This window comes from Hippocampus comes, unplaced genomic scaffold, assembly GCF_001891065.2.
Source record: "Hippocampus comes isolate QL1 unplaced genomic scaffold, H_comes_QL1_v1.1 scaffold17, whole genome shotgun sequence".
Taxonomy (NCBI): domain Eukaryota; kingdom Metazoa; phylum Chordata; class Actinopteri; order Syngnathiformes; family Syngnathidae; genus Hippocampus; species Hippocampus comes.
This window is the reverse complement of record NW_017805002.1, coordinates 2,330,117-2,346,700: the sequence shown is the minus strand read 5'-3', so window position 1 is coordinate 2,346,700 and position 16,584 is coordinate 2,330,117. Positions and strand designations below refer to the sequence as shown.

General features: G+C 41.8%; 1 protein-coding gene across 1 annotated transcript; it reads right to left on the bottom strand.

Moving 5' to 3' along the window:
- Nucleotides 1–934: 934 nt before the first annotated feature.
- Nucleotides 935–13,628, bottom strand: spdef (SAM pointed domain containing ets transcription factor). Its single transcript, XM_019856076.1, has 6 exons — nucleotides 13,352–13,628; nucleotides 6,312–6,738; nucleotides 4,604–4,801; nucleotides 4,486–4,533; nucleotides 3,119–3,253; nucleotides 935–2,136 (listed from the first exon to the last, which is right to left on the bottom strand). Exons 2-6 carry the CDS (start codon nucleotides 6,727–6,729, stop codon nucleotides 1,958–1,960), a joined length of 978 nt encoding a protein of 325 aa, XP_019711635.1. The 5' UTR covers nucleotides 6,730–6,738; nucleotides 13,352–13,628; the 3' UTR covers nucleotides 935–1,957.
- Nucleotides 13,629–16,584: the final 2,956 nt, after the last annotated feature.

Here is a 16,584-nt window from a genome sequence, read left to right as displayed (position 1 = left end):
TGGTTCTTCTTTGCGAAACGCTGCTTTCGACACTCCGTCTTTTACGCATCCGTGACACAAACCACAAAGCTGCCTCCACTCCTCGGGAGCGCCTTTTTCTTGACGTTCAAGAGCCCCTTTTTTTCTTGTTTACAAGCAGTTCCATCACAGAACCTAATGCACCGCATGGCCTCAACTCAGTTGCCTCCACTTTTGCCCATCACCTGAGTGCAGACTCGGGCTCACAGACAGACAGACTGCGTGCGTGCGTGTGCTTGTGCGTTTCACGAGCCTGCTGGGGAGTCGACAAGGTGTCAACGATGAACACGACACCCTGCCTGGTGTTGTCTTACTTTGCGAGCGGCAGAGAAAGCTGCAGAGGAAGCACTGAAATATTGATGAGCTTTTCTTACGCAAGAACTGAGCTCGTTGCCACCGCGTTTACTGACCCCTCTCCATCCCCGAACAAAAGAAGGGAACCAAAACTTTTCTTTCTGTGTCCTTTGTCTTTAGGTGGCTGCGCCCACCGCGAAAGGAATGAAATGGAATGGAATGAAACCGTGTCTCAAATAAAAGACGTCGTCAGATAGGAACTATTCCTGCTTTTCGGGTGCATTATCACTATTGTGTTCGGCCTGCAGAGGTCACTTTTAACCTAGCATTAACCTCGCCAGCCAACTTACCCCTCAGAAGTTCATACACTTTAAATAGTAAAGGAAAAATCTCTCTCTCTCTCTCTCTCTCTCTCTCTCTCTCTCTCTCTCTCTCTCTCTCTCTCGCCCTCGCTCTCACACACACACACACAGTATATACAGTACAATATATATACACAGTAGCACAGATAAAAATGTTCTTTTTTTTAAGCTCGACATAGACATTGTTGCAAAATGTAGATCATACACACAAGTTGCGTCTTCATAGACAAAATATTGACTGGTCAGTAGAGAATCAAAAATCACCTGCAGTAACTTTATTAGTGATGACACTCAGAGATTTCACTGAGGTGACCCCCATTTTGTGCTTCATTGTAAGATCATAGGAATGACGAGATTATAAAATAAAGTTTTCTATGAGTACTTAGAGTCCCATATTAAACGCCTCCAACCTGCCACGCGACATTGAAAGTAATGTTAAAACAAATGAAACCTTGCTCTGACGCCAAACCAAAATGGAAGCGCCACTGTTCAAACTCCTTTTAAAATGGCGACATTCATGAACCAGATGTTTGTGTATCAAGTCAACTGATCAACAACTCAAACAAAACATTGGGCTTGAGCTTACTTTTCACCTTTCCTGACTTGCTGTGTCTCTGGCATTGTATATGTCATTATTTGTTATTGACACCAACGCAGTGAGCATTTTATATATATATATATTTTTTTTTTACTTTGTAGACTTGCACGATGACCCCCCCCCCTTGTTTTTGTTATTCATCGTGTAAAGTTTAATTTGCTCCATCCACACATTCATTCATTTTCGATCGGGGTAGCAGATGAGCTCAGGCCTGTACCATTTGACGTTGGGCGAGAGATGCAAAATGCATCCTTCACTGGTCGCCAGCCAATTGCAAAGCATATTCTGTGTATACACAACAACCATTTACATTCACACCTTCAGCGTGGATGATTATGAGTCTTTCGTGAACCTGACATGTACATTTTTTGGGGGGATGGGAAGAAAAACCATGCAAGTGCTGGGAGAATATGCATGCTCCCCATAACAAGCTGAGATTCGCATCCAGAACCTCTGAACTGTGAGGAAGAAGTGCAAATCACTCTCCAACGTGCTCCCAAACTCAAAATCCCTCAGTAAAAAACAAAGGCAAAAATAAACAGGCAGTATGTGCTTCCGACAATATTAACTCCCAGTTGTTGTCTGAGACAGTCCTCATTGTTTGGTCCAGGCCTGAGTGGAAAACCATGAGCACACACCCAGAGGTCGCAGGGCGGATGGAGAGTTTTGTGCTTTTTTTTTTTCATCACACGGGGTGCACAAACTGGTACACGAGCCTCTGAGAGACGTCGGGCTTGCGGATGATACCCTTCTTGTAGTATTGGCGGATGGAGCGGCTCAGCTTGTCGTAGTTCATGGCCGGCCGGTTCTTCCTCAGACCCCACAGACGTGCCACGTGGGCTGAATCTTCGATCTTAAAGATACCTTGAGCCACAAGGATAAAGGCATATTATAATATTACTAGAGAGGTATTTTGTTGACAAAGTGTGTCACAGTATATTTGGCACAATGTCATGAGTCCTTGGTCTTTGTCCATCCATCCATGCATTTTCCGATCCGCTTTCTCCTCACAAGGGTTGCGGGGGGGGTGCTGGAGCCTATGCCAGATGTCTTTGGGCAGTAGGCGGGAAACACCCTGAACTGGTTGTCAGGCAATCGCAAGACACACAGAGACGATTAACCATCCGCGCTCACACTCACATCTAGGGACAATTTAGTTTAGTGTTTAATCAGCCTGCCATGCATGTTTTTGGAATGTGGGTGGAAGTCGGATTACCTGGAGAAAACCCACGCAGGCCTGGAAAGAACATGCAAACTCCATACAGGGAGGCCTGAGCCGGGATTAAACCCACGACCTCTGCACCGTGAGCTCGATGCGCAAACTCCTTCGTCTTTATGCTTTAGTTATTTATTCATAGCAACATGAGCTACATTGTTGTTGCCAAAAAATTAAACAAATTTCCTTGAGAAATTTTAACTGTGGCAAAAGTTTTGTGTTTAAATAAAAATAATGATATCCAAGACTTCAAAAATATTTTTGAAAATTAAAAATTATTGTACTGCCATCGCTTATTTCATGTTGAATGCTTTTTTTAAACTTACACAAATCTTCAAATTTATGTTTTTGTTTTTGTTTTTGTTTTTTTTAACCTTTTGTTAACATTCATTGTTTGATCATATTTTATTTCAATTGGACGGGTCATTTGGAAGAATTTGGAATGGATTTCCAGTATGCAATATTGTTTAATACATTACATTATCCAAATCCAAATCATAAAATATTTTCATGAAAGTTACGTTCAAATTATACTTATTTTTATGCATTTTGTGCTGTATGTTGTTTGGGTTGTAGAGAAAAGATCAATGTTCCGTGCGTCTGGCCCATAATCTACAAGTAGGACTGTACCTTTGTCTTTGTTGAGCCAGCGGATGCAGCGTCCGTAGTTGTGAGGTTTGAGCAGAAGTTCTCGAAGGAACTGCCACAAGTGGATCGGTTGACCCGAACAAGAAGAATCGGCCTCAGACCAAAGGTCCTCAGCACCTGCATATGTGCAGAATATGAATAATGATTTCAAATACACACACAGGAATACGCTGATTTATTGTTGTGTGTGGTGCTTTTAGAATTCTAGTCCCTGTCAACCACAAAGGTACCCGCATCCCTTTGTTGTTTATGCGAGACGATGATATTTGATGTGTTGCTTGTGTTACAGTATTGAATATTCTAGAAGTTATTGATGGCTAACCATCTGAGACATTGTTGATTGTCCACAAAAATGTAAAGTAAAAATACTTTTTTTTTTTTTTTAAAGTAGGCCTACCTTTGTTAGTGAGTTGGTTAGGGAGTCAGACGGTCAGTTAGTGAGTTAGCTGGTCAGTCGGTTACTTTGTCAGTTAGTCCATTCAGCAAAGAGGTAATTATTTAGTTAGTTATTCAGTGGATTGGTAGGTCAGTGTGTAAGTTGGTTACTTTATTGGTCGGTCAGGCAGTTGGCTGTTTGGACAGCCGGGTATATATTTTTATCAAGTGATCCAGTTAGTTAGTTAGTTAGTCGGTTGGTTAGTTAGTTAGTTAGTTGGTTGGTTAGTTAGTTGGTTAATTAGTTAGTTTAGGTAGTTAGTTAGTTAGTCATTGGACATTTTGTTGGTTGGTTGGTTGGTCAATCATATGGACGTCGGTCAGTTTGTTGATTAGTGAGTCGGTTGTCAGAAAATCGGTTTGATAGTCAGTTGTCAGTCAGTCCGTCAGTTAGTCAAACAGGGTTGTTAAGTGTTTATTTAGTTGCTCAATCAGTGTCAGTCATTGAGTTAGTTGATCAATCCGTCAGTCATTCAGTCAATCAGTCACTGGTTGGTCAATTGGTCGATATGTGAGTTGATTAGCTTCTTAGTTGAACAGATGGTTGTACAGTCCTTCTGACAGATAGTTACTTAGTCAGTCAGTCAACCGGTGAACCTGGTTAAATGATTAGTTAGTTGCTCGATCAGTTGGTCTTCCCCAGTCAGTCGGTTTGTTGGTCAGTTGTACTTCATCGGTCAGTCATTAAGACTGTTAATTGCTTGTTGGTTGTGCGGTCCATCAGTGGATTAGTTACTTGGTCGGTTAGTTAGTTAGTGACCCAGTGAGTTAGTTAGTCAGTTGTTTATTGATATTTGGAGGTAACCTTTGCCTTCCCCCGGGAGCTGGTTACCCACCTTATGCCACTGGATGGATATAGTGTTCAAATAAAGATGCACATTAAACGTTGCCTCCATGTGTATTTGGCCACCTACCTGGACTTTTGTTGTCTCCAATTGTGCACCTTTCTTTCATCCAGGCAGCTGCAGAGAGTAGACGCTAGTTTAGGTGCTGTTAACGTGACAGTGCTGCTGTGTCGATTTAGTGACTCACTTGACTTCCATATATCTAAGTGTGCATGCAGCGTGTCCCCGCACTGCGGTGAGCGCTGGCGAAAGTCCTCCTCGCTCATGGCACACAGGTCTTTCCCCGTCAACTCGTGGAAGGTCCTCCCTGCGTGAGGGAGCCGGTACAGGTGCTCCGTCCACAGCAGCCACTTCTGAACGTTGCCCACGTTCCACTCCATCGGGTCTAAGCCAACATATACAACAACTACATCATCATTAAAAAAAAGAATGCGTCAAACGTTGTACATGGATTTGGGGTTTTTGTTTGTTTGTTTGTTTGTTTTGTTTATTTGTTTTTAAACATGAACACTGTCAGTTGGTAAGTTCATCAGTCAGTTAGTTACTGGGTCAGCCAGTTAAGGCATTAGTTGGTCAGTTGGTTGGATAGCGTGTTAGTGAGTTAGACATTTAGTTAATTTTTTAGTGAGTTACTCCTTCATCAATCGCTCAGTCAGTAGTGAACCAGTTAGTGAGTTAGTCTGAAAGTGAGTTGATCAGTCTGTCTGAGAGGTAGTGAATCAATGTGTCAGTTTTTAGATTTAGTTAGTGAATCAGTTGGCTGGTTAGTTATTTAGTGAGTCAACAAATTTGTTAGCTTGTTACCCTGTCAACTGGTTAGTTCGTCTGACTCATGGTGAGTCATACTGTTGGTTGGTCTTTCAGACTAGATGTGAATGAGTTAGTGAGTGTGAGTGAGTGAGTTAGTCAGTCAGTCTGTTAGCTAGTTAGTTAATCAATGGGTGAGCTGGTTTGTTGGGGACTTATTCACATTTGTATAACTAGTTGGATCTACATTCAGGATTTAGCTTCAGGAAAGGTTGTGTGATTTAATTGTAAGATGATAACTAACTAACTAACTAACTAACTAACTAACTAACTAACTAACTAACTAACTAACTAACTAACTAACCATTTGTAAATAAACAGCTCACTGATATGGAGACGATAAGAAAGCGACAGCTGAAATAACCCAAAACGCCGTCTTTTCTGACAATTTCCTTCTCCTCTTTCTGCACATGTTCGATGCAAAGTCAACACGTTTTATGACAACGCTTTTATGACAGCGTACACAAGTGTCCAAGTACGCTCGCTGGTGTTTGAGGAGGCCTCGCCCACACTGGGATTGTTTACACGTCTAACGCGGCCGTCACGACCTGACAGAAGCGATGCAAAGGTCAGGATTAAACACATCCTGGTGCGGGCAAACACAGCTTTACGCCATTGAGGATATGATGGAGGAGATGTGTCAGGCCGGATGAGCTGTGTTGATTTTGGGACTAAGTTCCAGTAGCTTAGATATCACCGAATAAATATGCCCTTTGCGGAAAAGGACTATCTAAATGCATGTTACCCAAACTCTTTGTTAAGTTAGTATGTCGGTTAGGGAAGGGGAGGTGCGCCTTCCCTCTGCTGGTGAAGAGTGTGCCGAAAGTGGAGGTGATCCCTCTCATGTTAGGGATCTGACGTTGGGGCGAATGCTCCTCAGCTGGGGGCGAGCTCCCACAGAGGGTGCACGTCAGGGAAGGGAATTTTTGGGAACAATCCTGTGAGTGCAGGGTGTGTTTTGGGGTGAGTTCACTTCCAGTGGAGACAATCTCACGGTAGGGGTTGATCCCATGACCGGAAGGGTGTACTTTAATTAGGGTGAGCCATTGCAAGTGAAGGCTGAACCTTCAGTGGGGACATTGCTCTACCTGGCGTGATGTTGAGCAGCTTGCAGGCCGTTTCGATGTCCTTCAGCACCTCGCCCACCACCATACTCTGCACTTGCTCCAGAGAACGTTCCTCCTCAGGGCCGTCCATGCCCGGGGAGAGTCCTTGACCCTGGCTATCGATGACAGGGCACTGCTCCGGCTCCTCTCGGTGCGGCTCCATGCGAGTCACGTTCGGGGAGGCCTCAGACACCTTGACCAGCCAAGCGGCGTCCTCCATGGCCAGCATGTCAAAGCAGGGCAGGTAGAGGCCCGGCATGCTGCTTGTCTTGGCCTCCACCAGATCCCACTCCTCCCCGGAATCTCTGTTTCGTTCCAAGATGGTTAGGGAGTCCTCCTGCATTCCAGTTCGGGATCCATAAACTGTAATTTCTGCTAAACTTCCAATGGAATTTGACATTACGGACACCTGTAAATGGAACAAATGGACAGCAATGAAGCCATGATACAATTTGGGCCCTGTTTAGTACAAACCGCAGTCAAAAGCTCGGGTCACACTGAGCGGCAAAGGTTTGCGAGTGTTTGCGGTGTGTTTTCGTCAGGATTGTACCCCACGGTTGAAGTGGGGTGTTTTAAAAATATGATGATCGAAACAATGCGTTGAGTGAATTGATGTCTACAATGATTCAGAGGGTTTGATGCATGTTGTTGTCATATTTGTGAATAACACATATCAGCAGAGCGCAGGATCGCCCCCATTTGTGTGCCAACACCCTCAAGCTGTGCCGCAGCCAAGAGGAAGATTTTAAAATATATATTAAATAGGATAATAATAATAAATAATAAGAAGAAGAAGAAGACATTCAATGCAATTGATTTGTAGGCCCGGTGGTCCAGTGGTTAGCAAGTCGACCGCACAGTGCAGAGGTACCGGTTCAATTCCAGTTCCGGCCTCTCTGGGTGGAGTTTGCATGTTCTCCCCGGGCCTGCTTGGGTTTTCTCCGGGTACTCCAGTTTCTTCCCACATTCCAAAAATGTGCAGGGCAGGCTGATTGACCACTGTAAATTGCCCCTAGGTGTGAGTGTGAGCGTGGATGGTTGTTCGTCTCTGTGTGCCCTGCGATTGGCTGGCAACCGGTTCAGGGTGTCCCCCGCTTACTGCCCCAACACGGCTGAGATAGGCTCCAGCACCCCCCGCCACACTTGTGAGGATAAGCGGATCGGAAAATGGATGGATGATGCATGCCGTTGTTTATTATTTATGAATGAAATATAATGACATCCACCAAATATGTCCATAGAGCTCAGAATTCGACTGCAGCACTTGGATCAAATCCACCAAAATCGCATTACACCACCTGTACCACAACTGGACCTTTTAGTAAATCTAAAGATAAGTCTACTTTCTCTCACCAAATTGTCAGGTGCATTGTCGGCATGGAAAACAAATTGTCCTCGATTCACCATAAGGCCCTACATGGCGCAGCGTGGTCAGCCAAATTCCCAAACATGGTAAACTACACCAACCCCGGCACGAAAATCAAGTTCCATTTTTTATAGCAGGCGCATATGCGCCTGTCAATGAAAAAAAAAAGCCCTTTTGGTTGAAGGATCAAATGTATTCATTATGTCACATATCATACATAGCAACCCACATAAAAGATGCATACAAGTATATGAATCTATTTATCCAGCCATCTATCCATTTTCTAATCAGCTTATCCTCACAAGGGTCGCGGGGGGTGCTGGAGCCTATACCAGCTGTCTTTGGGCAATCGGCGGGGGACACCCTGAACTGTTTGCCAGCAAATCGCAGGGCGCACATAGATGAACAACCATCCGCGCTACCACTCTCACTTGGGGACAATTTGGAGTGTTCAATCAGCCTGCCATGCACGTTTTTGAAATGTGGGAGGAAACCCGAGTACCCGGAGAAAACCCAGGCAGGCATGGTGAGAATATGCAAACCCCACACAGGAAGGCCGGAGCTGGGATTGAACCCTGCAGCACTACATCATCATAAATTATTCAAATGATTTATAATACCGGTAATTTGTTATACTGTATTATTATTTCTCTCTTGTTTCAAATCTAAAAAAATTAAATACCGAGCCATTACGTCTTTCGCATGCAATCAATTCTTGTCTGACATAGCAGTCTCTCATTATTGGCAGTATTTGTTCCTGTTCTCGACTTATGGTCAAAAAGCAGCACTGTTACAGTATGTAGTATTTGCATTTAGTTTTTGTTTCCAAACTCGCTTTCATAGATCCATAAAAACTTACAAAAAGATCCTTGAGTGTTGTCGTTTCAGTTATCTTGTGAGTTCCTAAATCAGATCCATTATGATTTCCTGGGGCAATATCGCAATCCAATCGCTAAATCATCCAAGCAGGTTGTACAACGAGGAGATCCATTGCAACATCAGGCAAGAACCAAAATGGTGAGCTGCCTTAAAAACCCTGATGGAGACGAAATGCTGTTGAGGTGGGTGTCGGAGGGTACTGACCCCAGAGAGGGCTAAAGCCAGCACAGTGATACAGGCAGGCATGGGGCAAACTGGATTGGGCTAAATTTGTGGGTCAATGGTACAGAATGGTCGCTGTCTTGGGGGTAGCTGACCCGCTTCAGCCCCTTCAGCCACTTCACTTTCAAGGTGCCGTCACCACCGCGGCCTTCTGGCTCGGCTGTCAGCTGGAGTTTTTTTAATCAAACTCGGCTCACGTAATGTGCTGGAACACTTTGACTTCACAATGCGAAAAAACAAACCAAGGTAGACCTGTTCTTTTTCTACTTTTATGACAGCCGTACAGCCGTCGTAAGTGTTCTTTTATGGAACTCAGCTGTGGCGCAAGTGTTGTAATCTCAGGGCGATGGCTGTCGCCATGTGTACCCGACACAGGTGGCATACGAGAAGGCGATCGGCCGGCAGCTTATCAGCAATAAAGAGATGCTTCGCAGAGCACATGTGCTCTGTTTGACCACGTCGTCAAAGAATTCAAGTCACAATTAAGTATTCGGGAATTATTAAGCCAACCCATCTAACTCCAGAACACCTCAAGAATTGTTTAAAACATCCAGCTGTGGTTTCACATGTACTCAAACCCGATAGACAATTTTTGGAATCCAAAGAGTAGATACTCTGTAGAGCTATAGAGTTCTTGGTCAGGTCACATGACCCCTTGTTGCTAGACAGAATCCATAGGGCGCAATCCTTACTGTCCCGTAGTCCAATCAAATAATCGGTATACGCCAGTCATCCAGGTAAAGGCGTGCGATTGTAGGTCTGATCTTCAAAAGCACATGGAAATGTTTCGTTAGTCAGTCAATTAGTTAGCTAGTTAGTCGGTTGCGTATTTTTCACTCAATGAGTTCATCAGTCGATCGGTCAGTCAATTCATGAGTCAGTCAGTTACTGTAATTGGTTTTCCATATAGATAGCAGTCAGTCACTTACGGTGGTTAGTCAGTTAGGCAGTCCATCAGTCAATAAGTCGGTCAGTCAGTGAGATAATTACTCATTTAGTTCATTCAGTCTGTCGGGCGGGTTGTCCAGTTTATCAATAAGAGATTGAATTACTTTGTCAGATAATTAGGTTGGAGTCACATAGTTAGTTACCGCAAAGTCAGTCAGTCAGTCAGTCAGTCAGTCAGTCAGTCAGTCAGTCAGTCAGTCAGTCAGTAAGTGGGTTTGTCGATCAGTTAGTTACCCAGCAAGTCAGTCTGTTCGTTTTCAGTCAATCAGCAAGTCTATAATTAGGTTAATTATTTGGTCGTTGTTTTGTTGTTCAATCAGTTATTCAAGTCAGTTGAGTAAATTGACAGTTGGGAGTCAGTCATTTAGTTACTCTGGTTGGTTAGTTAGTCATTCTGTCTGTAGCTCATTTGCCAATTGGTGAGTTGCTCAGTCAGTCACTTAGGTAGTTAGATAATTTGTTCGTCAGTTATGTCAGTTAGTTGATTAGCTTTCAATTAGTTAGCCAGTCAGTCAGTCAAACGGTTAGTAATACAGTCAGTCAATAAATAAGTTAGTCGGTCAGTTGTTAGGCCCGTCATTCAAAACAGTTCTTTAGTTTCTCAGTTAGTTAGGAGTCAGTTATTGTCTCTGGTTATTCAGTTTGTCGGTCTATCTTTAGGTTAGTCGCTCGGTCAGCCAGTTAGCTCAGCAGTCAGTCAATTCGTTTTCAGATAGTGAGTCGGTCATCCTGTCGATTAGTCGGTCAGTCAATCACTTTGTCTGTCGAATCGTTATTTTCTGATTTCTGAGTAAGTGATGTTTTCATTTCTTTTCCGTCGTTGTCTCCCCAAACTTGAATTAAGGTATCGCTCCAAGGGCCCAGAATAAAAAAAGAAAAAAGAGGCTTGCCCTTCACGGTGTGTGATTCAATGATTTGGAACCCCCCACCGCAAAGTCGCCTCCTCATCTTCCTTTTATCTCCTTTTGTGGTTCCTCTAAGCCACATTTTAGTCTCTGCAATCCACTGCTGCGTGTCTGCTCTGCGACAGCTTGTGCTAAGCCCATTAGCAAAGCAAATTTAGCCATATTAACTTTGTCCAAATGGATGAGGGGCCACTGGGAAAAGGTGGTGGCGTGGCAGGGGGACTTAAGTCACTGACTGATCTCTAAATGAGTTTGGTCAAGAACCTGATATTCATTTCAGGAGCATTAGACGACATTTGCTCAGCAAAGTCAGACTCCCCACCATGGGAACTGCATCGCTTCCGCACACATGCGCCCATTGAGTGGGAAAACAACTACGGCGTGAGACTGGCTTTTGGTCGCTGTGAAGGATTACCGTTGATTTCTCGCAAGCGGCATTTACCTGCCTGATTCAAAAAGAACTTAAGAAAAAAAATACCCCTGTGGGTCCCTGGGAGTCAAAGACGCTGCAGTAGGGCTGGCAACCAAGGCAATGACCTGGGACCCCCAGCTGAAAGGGGAGTGGGACATACTGCAACCAAAATGCAGACAGCGCGGATTTGATTCATGGTGAGGACCCCAATAATCAGCCACTGCTGGTCCCGTATACCTGGCTAAAAATAAAAATAAAATCCTGGGTTGCATCAGGAAGTGTTAAAAACTATGCCAGACAAATCATGCAATGATGCATCGGTGGCGAGCCATGACAGGACAAGTCCCCTATTACAGTCAAAATATTTCAATATCAAGAACTTTTTTTTTCTTTTTTCTTTTTTTCTTTTTTTTTTTGGAGTTGCATCACAAATTTAGCAGACAAGTTGAGAAAACGCATTTATGAGGGACATCATTTTATACATGAGACTTTCTTTTTGTTGTGCCAAGTGGCAAGTTATGCACTGTGCATAACTGACAGTGAAAATGAAGTTACACTTTTGTACTTAAATACATTTCAGAGTCTGTACTTATACTTTAGTGAAGGAGATAAATGAGTATTTCTACTTTTAACCACAGTTTTTTTTTTTTTTTTTACACAAGTATCAACACTTCTACCTAAGCACAGAGTGTGAATACTTTGGCCACCCCTGGTCATCAGTGGGGGGAAGGGGGCTCTGTAGAGAGACTCAATTTGTCAAGCTTAAAATTAACCCATTTGGTCATCGTTCATCATCACTGCAACGGTGTGACAGCCGAGTGTTTAGATGTGAGTTAATGAGTAGGAAATAGCCAAAGAAGAAAAAAGGGACATCTTCCTCAAAGTGACCAACAAACATTTAGTGTGTGTGTGTGTGTGTGTGTGTGTGTGTGTGTGTGTGTGTGTGTGTGTGTGTGTGTGTGTGTGTGTGTGTGTGTGTGTGTGGACAGCCAGGTGGGGGTGTTTGCCATGAATGTGTCTTTTTTGCCTTGGCCTGAAAGGTCACAGACATTGGGGTGGTGCTTTTGCATTTGGGGTTCACACTCCATTTAGACTCAACCCCTCAGAATTGATGGAATTGTGATTTTATCTGAAAATAGTTTCAATCTCTGAAAATTCTGAACAGAAAAGGAAATAATCCTAAAGTCAGAAATACCAATATTTTATGAAAAAAAAAAGATCAAATAAGATTCAAATAAATTACATGAATATGGCTCTGATCTAAATAGTTTTGATCACCTGGAAATTGTAGTTACAAAATGCCATATAATTCAATTCAATAACATCAAATAAAAATTGAAAATAAAATCTAAGGATTCCAAAGTGACATCCTTCCTTCCATTTTTGGAACCACTTATCCTTACTCGGGTTGCATATTTATGTGAATAATGACAATGACAAAAATATAGAATAATAATAAGGCCCCAGAGCTGGGCCAGACCAATTTTGCTGACTGGGTATAATTAATAATAATAATAATAATAATAATTATAATAATAAAATGTAATGAATAATAGATGCTAAAATTGAACATTCAAAATGCTGGAGTGTGTAATAAAATACAATATAATTATTGTATATTTTTTATAATAATAATAATAATAATAATAATAGAATACTTTTTAGACCAAAAAAAAGTCATACTTTTCTGGAATGCCTTCAAACCAGCTTGTCAAACGTTTTTTTGTTTTTTTTTTTTAAATGGCCCACATTGTACTTATGGTTTTCCTTGGAGGGCCATTATGACTGTGAACCCATCTAAATGTATGATTGCCTTATATTATCACATATACACATCAAGATCATGGATAGATAGTTTTGAAATGAGAAGCCTGTCAAAATGTTCATTTTTAAAAGGGGTTGGTAATCGAAATGCTTGTAAAAGTACCTCAAATTAAATTAAATTAAAAGTAAAGGCAATTGGCAATTTCTGGTATTTTAGCAAGAAACAGTAAGAAAAAGTGCACATGCATGCTTTGCCTTAGCGGGCCACAGAATATGATGTGGCGCACGAGCCAGATCTGGCCCCTGGGCCTTGAGTTTGATATTTGTCTTCAAATAATAATGAAAGGATAAATAAGATGAAATGCAATTAATTCTCTCACTTTGTCAAAACGCTTTTCAAACCCTAAAAATGTCGCCACATGGAATTTTGTACGACATCCTGAAAGTGAATTGAATTAAACATGGCAATAATTTTTGTTCAAACCCAAATATTCAGCATTCATCATGAGTGGGGGGGACCTCTTACCTGGATTGGGATTCTTCAGCTGATGCCGTTCACGAGATGAAGTGATGCTCTTGATGGCTTTAAGCTGGGATCACGTGTGACCACCTGAGGCGACGGCCGTCCGCTGCTTTGGGACGGGGGTGCATTGGGAAAAACAAAAGGGAGGTTGGGGGCAATGATGGCGGCTTCAAGATCTTAGTATAATTATAATAATTTCGTGGGTTAAGTTGGGAGTGCCAGCCTGAAGGCCAACTGCAAACTTGCCTGGAGTCAAAGCATCTGCTCAGGGCCGACACACTGACACAATGAAGGAATTCCACCTCCATTGACAGCTATTTGAATTTATAGGGCTGCCTTGTTTACCTATGCACACAAGCTGTCACGTGCGTGTGTGTGTGTGTGTGTGTGTGTGTGTGTGTGTGTGTGTGTGTGTGTGTGTGTGTGTGTGTGCGTGTGTGCGCGAGTGTGTGTGTGTGTGCAGACTATATATATATATATATATATATACCGGTATATATAATATTTAAATTAAAGAAAAGAGAAACCGTCAATCTCATTCATTTCTTTTGTCTATTAGCTGTTCATGTAAGGTGAAAAAAATGAGAACTGAAATACCGTGAGCCCAATAGCATAGTTTTTTTCAGTCACATTTGAACATTCGGAATACAAGAAAACAAATAATCAAATACTTTTCGCAAGTACATCGGTACATTTCACTGACTTGTCGAGAATATGTTAAAATGACTCAGAGAATTATGCTATGAGGGTAACCATGTTTATTTAAGTGTGCAGAGAATCCATGCATTTTCGACACCACTTATCCTGAAGAGGGCCGTGGGGGGTGGAGCCTATCCCAGTTGACTTCAGGCAAAGGCAGACTACACCCAGAACTGGTCGCCAGTCAGTTGCAGGGCACACATAGAGACAAACAACCATTCACACCTACATCTATACCGTCACCGTGTCGGAACCGATCCTAAGCTACCTGCACACAAGTCAGCCGAGTGAACCACCACACCATCAGCGACTCACAATTCATCCATCATATGCATAATTGGAATGCAACTGGATTATTTTTTTTCCCAATTAATAGGTGGGAAAGGAAACAATGTCACGATTTCATGATTTTTTTTTCCGCATCTCCAGCATGTGGCGCAGCAGTGAAAAAAAGGTGCTGATCATTAAGAAATTACTAACTTGTGATATATATAAATATATATATATATAAAAAAGCATTATGTTCATTTGTTGAGTGATTATATTTAATAAATTGTGCTGTAGGTTAAACAAATGTGTACATTGTTTTATATATATATATATATAAAACATTATTTTTACCATGTTCAGTATCGCTGTGCCTATTTTTGCAAATAGCTGTGCAACTGATTTATTAATTCTGCCTAGCAACAGGTAGCTGTGCAGCAACCAATTGGATTGATTTCTGCCTAGCAAAAAAATAAATAAAAAATGTAATTGTAACAGGTGTTACATACGTACTTGCTAAAACGCCAATTTTTTTTAAAAAACTGTATTTCCATAATGTCAACATACTGTGTCAGAAGATAGTGGACATTAATCAAAATGCCATACTATGTAAAAAGGCCTGTGGATTGGCAAGCTAGCGTGTTAGCTTTGGGCTTTCGTCATTTGCATGGCAGTTTCTTCAGGTGGCATGTGAACTTTCCTTTGGACGAAGAACAACATTGTCACGCTTGAGCACTGGTAAGCTAATACAAGCTAACAGACAAGCATGAGTCACAAGCATGTGCAGGTGTACCCTGTGTCAACAACGGGACGCAAAGCCCCCGAACCACCCCTCGCCGACCCGAGCACCCCAACGGAGTTGACAAACACCCTTTTGCTGGAGGCAAAGGTGATTTTGTGAGAGGTCAAAGGTGACGTGATTTTGCATTCCTCAGCGTTTTCGCTTGCCAATCAAAACATCAATGTTTCACATGCAGCAGCTTCCAGGATCACTGCATGAACATCTTTAATAAATGTGATCTATCTTTGCTCGAAGGAAAAATCTAATTTTTTTGAGTGGATGTAGATTTTTGAGAAGAAACAAAATGTTTGCTTTTTTTTCATCCATCCATCTATCCATTTTCTGATCCACTTTAGCCTCACAAGGGTTGCGGGGTGCTTTTTTTCAGCAGAGAAAAATATTTGTATTTCAGAGAAAATAGATTTTAACCACTTTCAAAAATATGTTATCCGAAAATACATGAAAAAAATTGATTGTGAGAAAAGTTGTATATACTGTAGTCAACAATAAAGTAATTTTTGGTAGAAAATAAATGTAGTACACTATATGTTGTACATGTATGGAACCGTCCATCTATCCATTATCTGAGCCACTTATTCACACTGGCAATCACACCAAAAATATGAAGAGAAAACAAAAAATGTGACCAAAAAAACCAAAACATGTGACAAGTATCGCTAAAACAATCCACGAATAGGTGGTGAATCTGTCGGTGCCAAACCATGACTTAAGCGGTATGTTCAATAAAAAGTTGCAGATTTTAACGAAACAAGCTGCAGAATTTCAGAAAGGTTATTTCTACATTGATGAATTATTTTCTATTTTTCAGGAAAAGGTCACACGTTTGAACATAAAGTCATATCATTTCAGAAGTAATGGTTTATTTTTTTTTCTTTTTCACAAAAGTGTGTAAATAGCATAAGAAAAAAAAGTAAAACATTTTTTATTGACAGATAAATCTCTTGAGTAAAGACAATTGTCTGACATACATGCAGCACTTTTTGCTTTCATATTAAAATGTCTTTTTTTTCTGAACACTTGCGTGAATGTTTTTTCTCGTTTATGATGCCCGTGGCGTTCCCTTCTTTTGGTTCATAAAAGCCACATAATCATATTTATACGATGCTGCCAGGAGCTCCTCCAACAAGCAGATGGCGCATACTTGCTGTCACCTTGACCCCTCCGTGCACTCCTAGAAATGAATGGCAACCTTTCGATGATTTTTTTTTTTTTTTACAAGACGAAAATAAAAACGGTCACAAATGAAATCCAATACAAAACCATCATGAGCAAAAATTTCCCCTGCCTTTAGATTTGGCAACACTCATCAATGTCGATCAGTTACGTTTGTGTGTGTATGTGTGTGCGTGCGTGCGTGTGAGAGTGTCATGTGACTTGAGATTAAGATCAGTGATTTTTAACTAACTGTCATCCTATACGTTGCCAGGAGAAACCCGTTTTTCATGAGTATCGCCTCCACCCCCCCCCC

Coding starts and splice junctions, on each gene's coding strand:
- spdef (XM_019856076.1), bottom strand. CDS start 6,729: ATGTCAAATTCCATTGGAAGTTTAGCAGAAATTACAGTTTATGGATCC. Junction 4,534..4,603: donor CTTAGATATATGGAAGTCAA/GTGAGTCACTAA, acceptor TACTCTCTGCAG/CTGCCTGGATGAAAGAAAGG. Junction 3,254..4,485: donor TGGAGACAACAAAAGTCCAG/GTAGGTGGCCAA, acceptor GCACATATGCAG/GTGCTGAGGACCTTTGGTCT.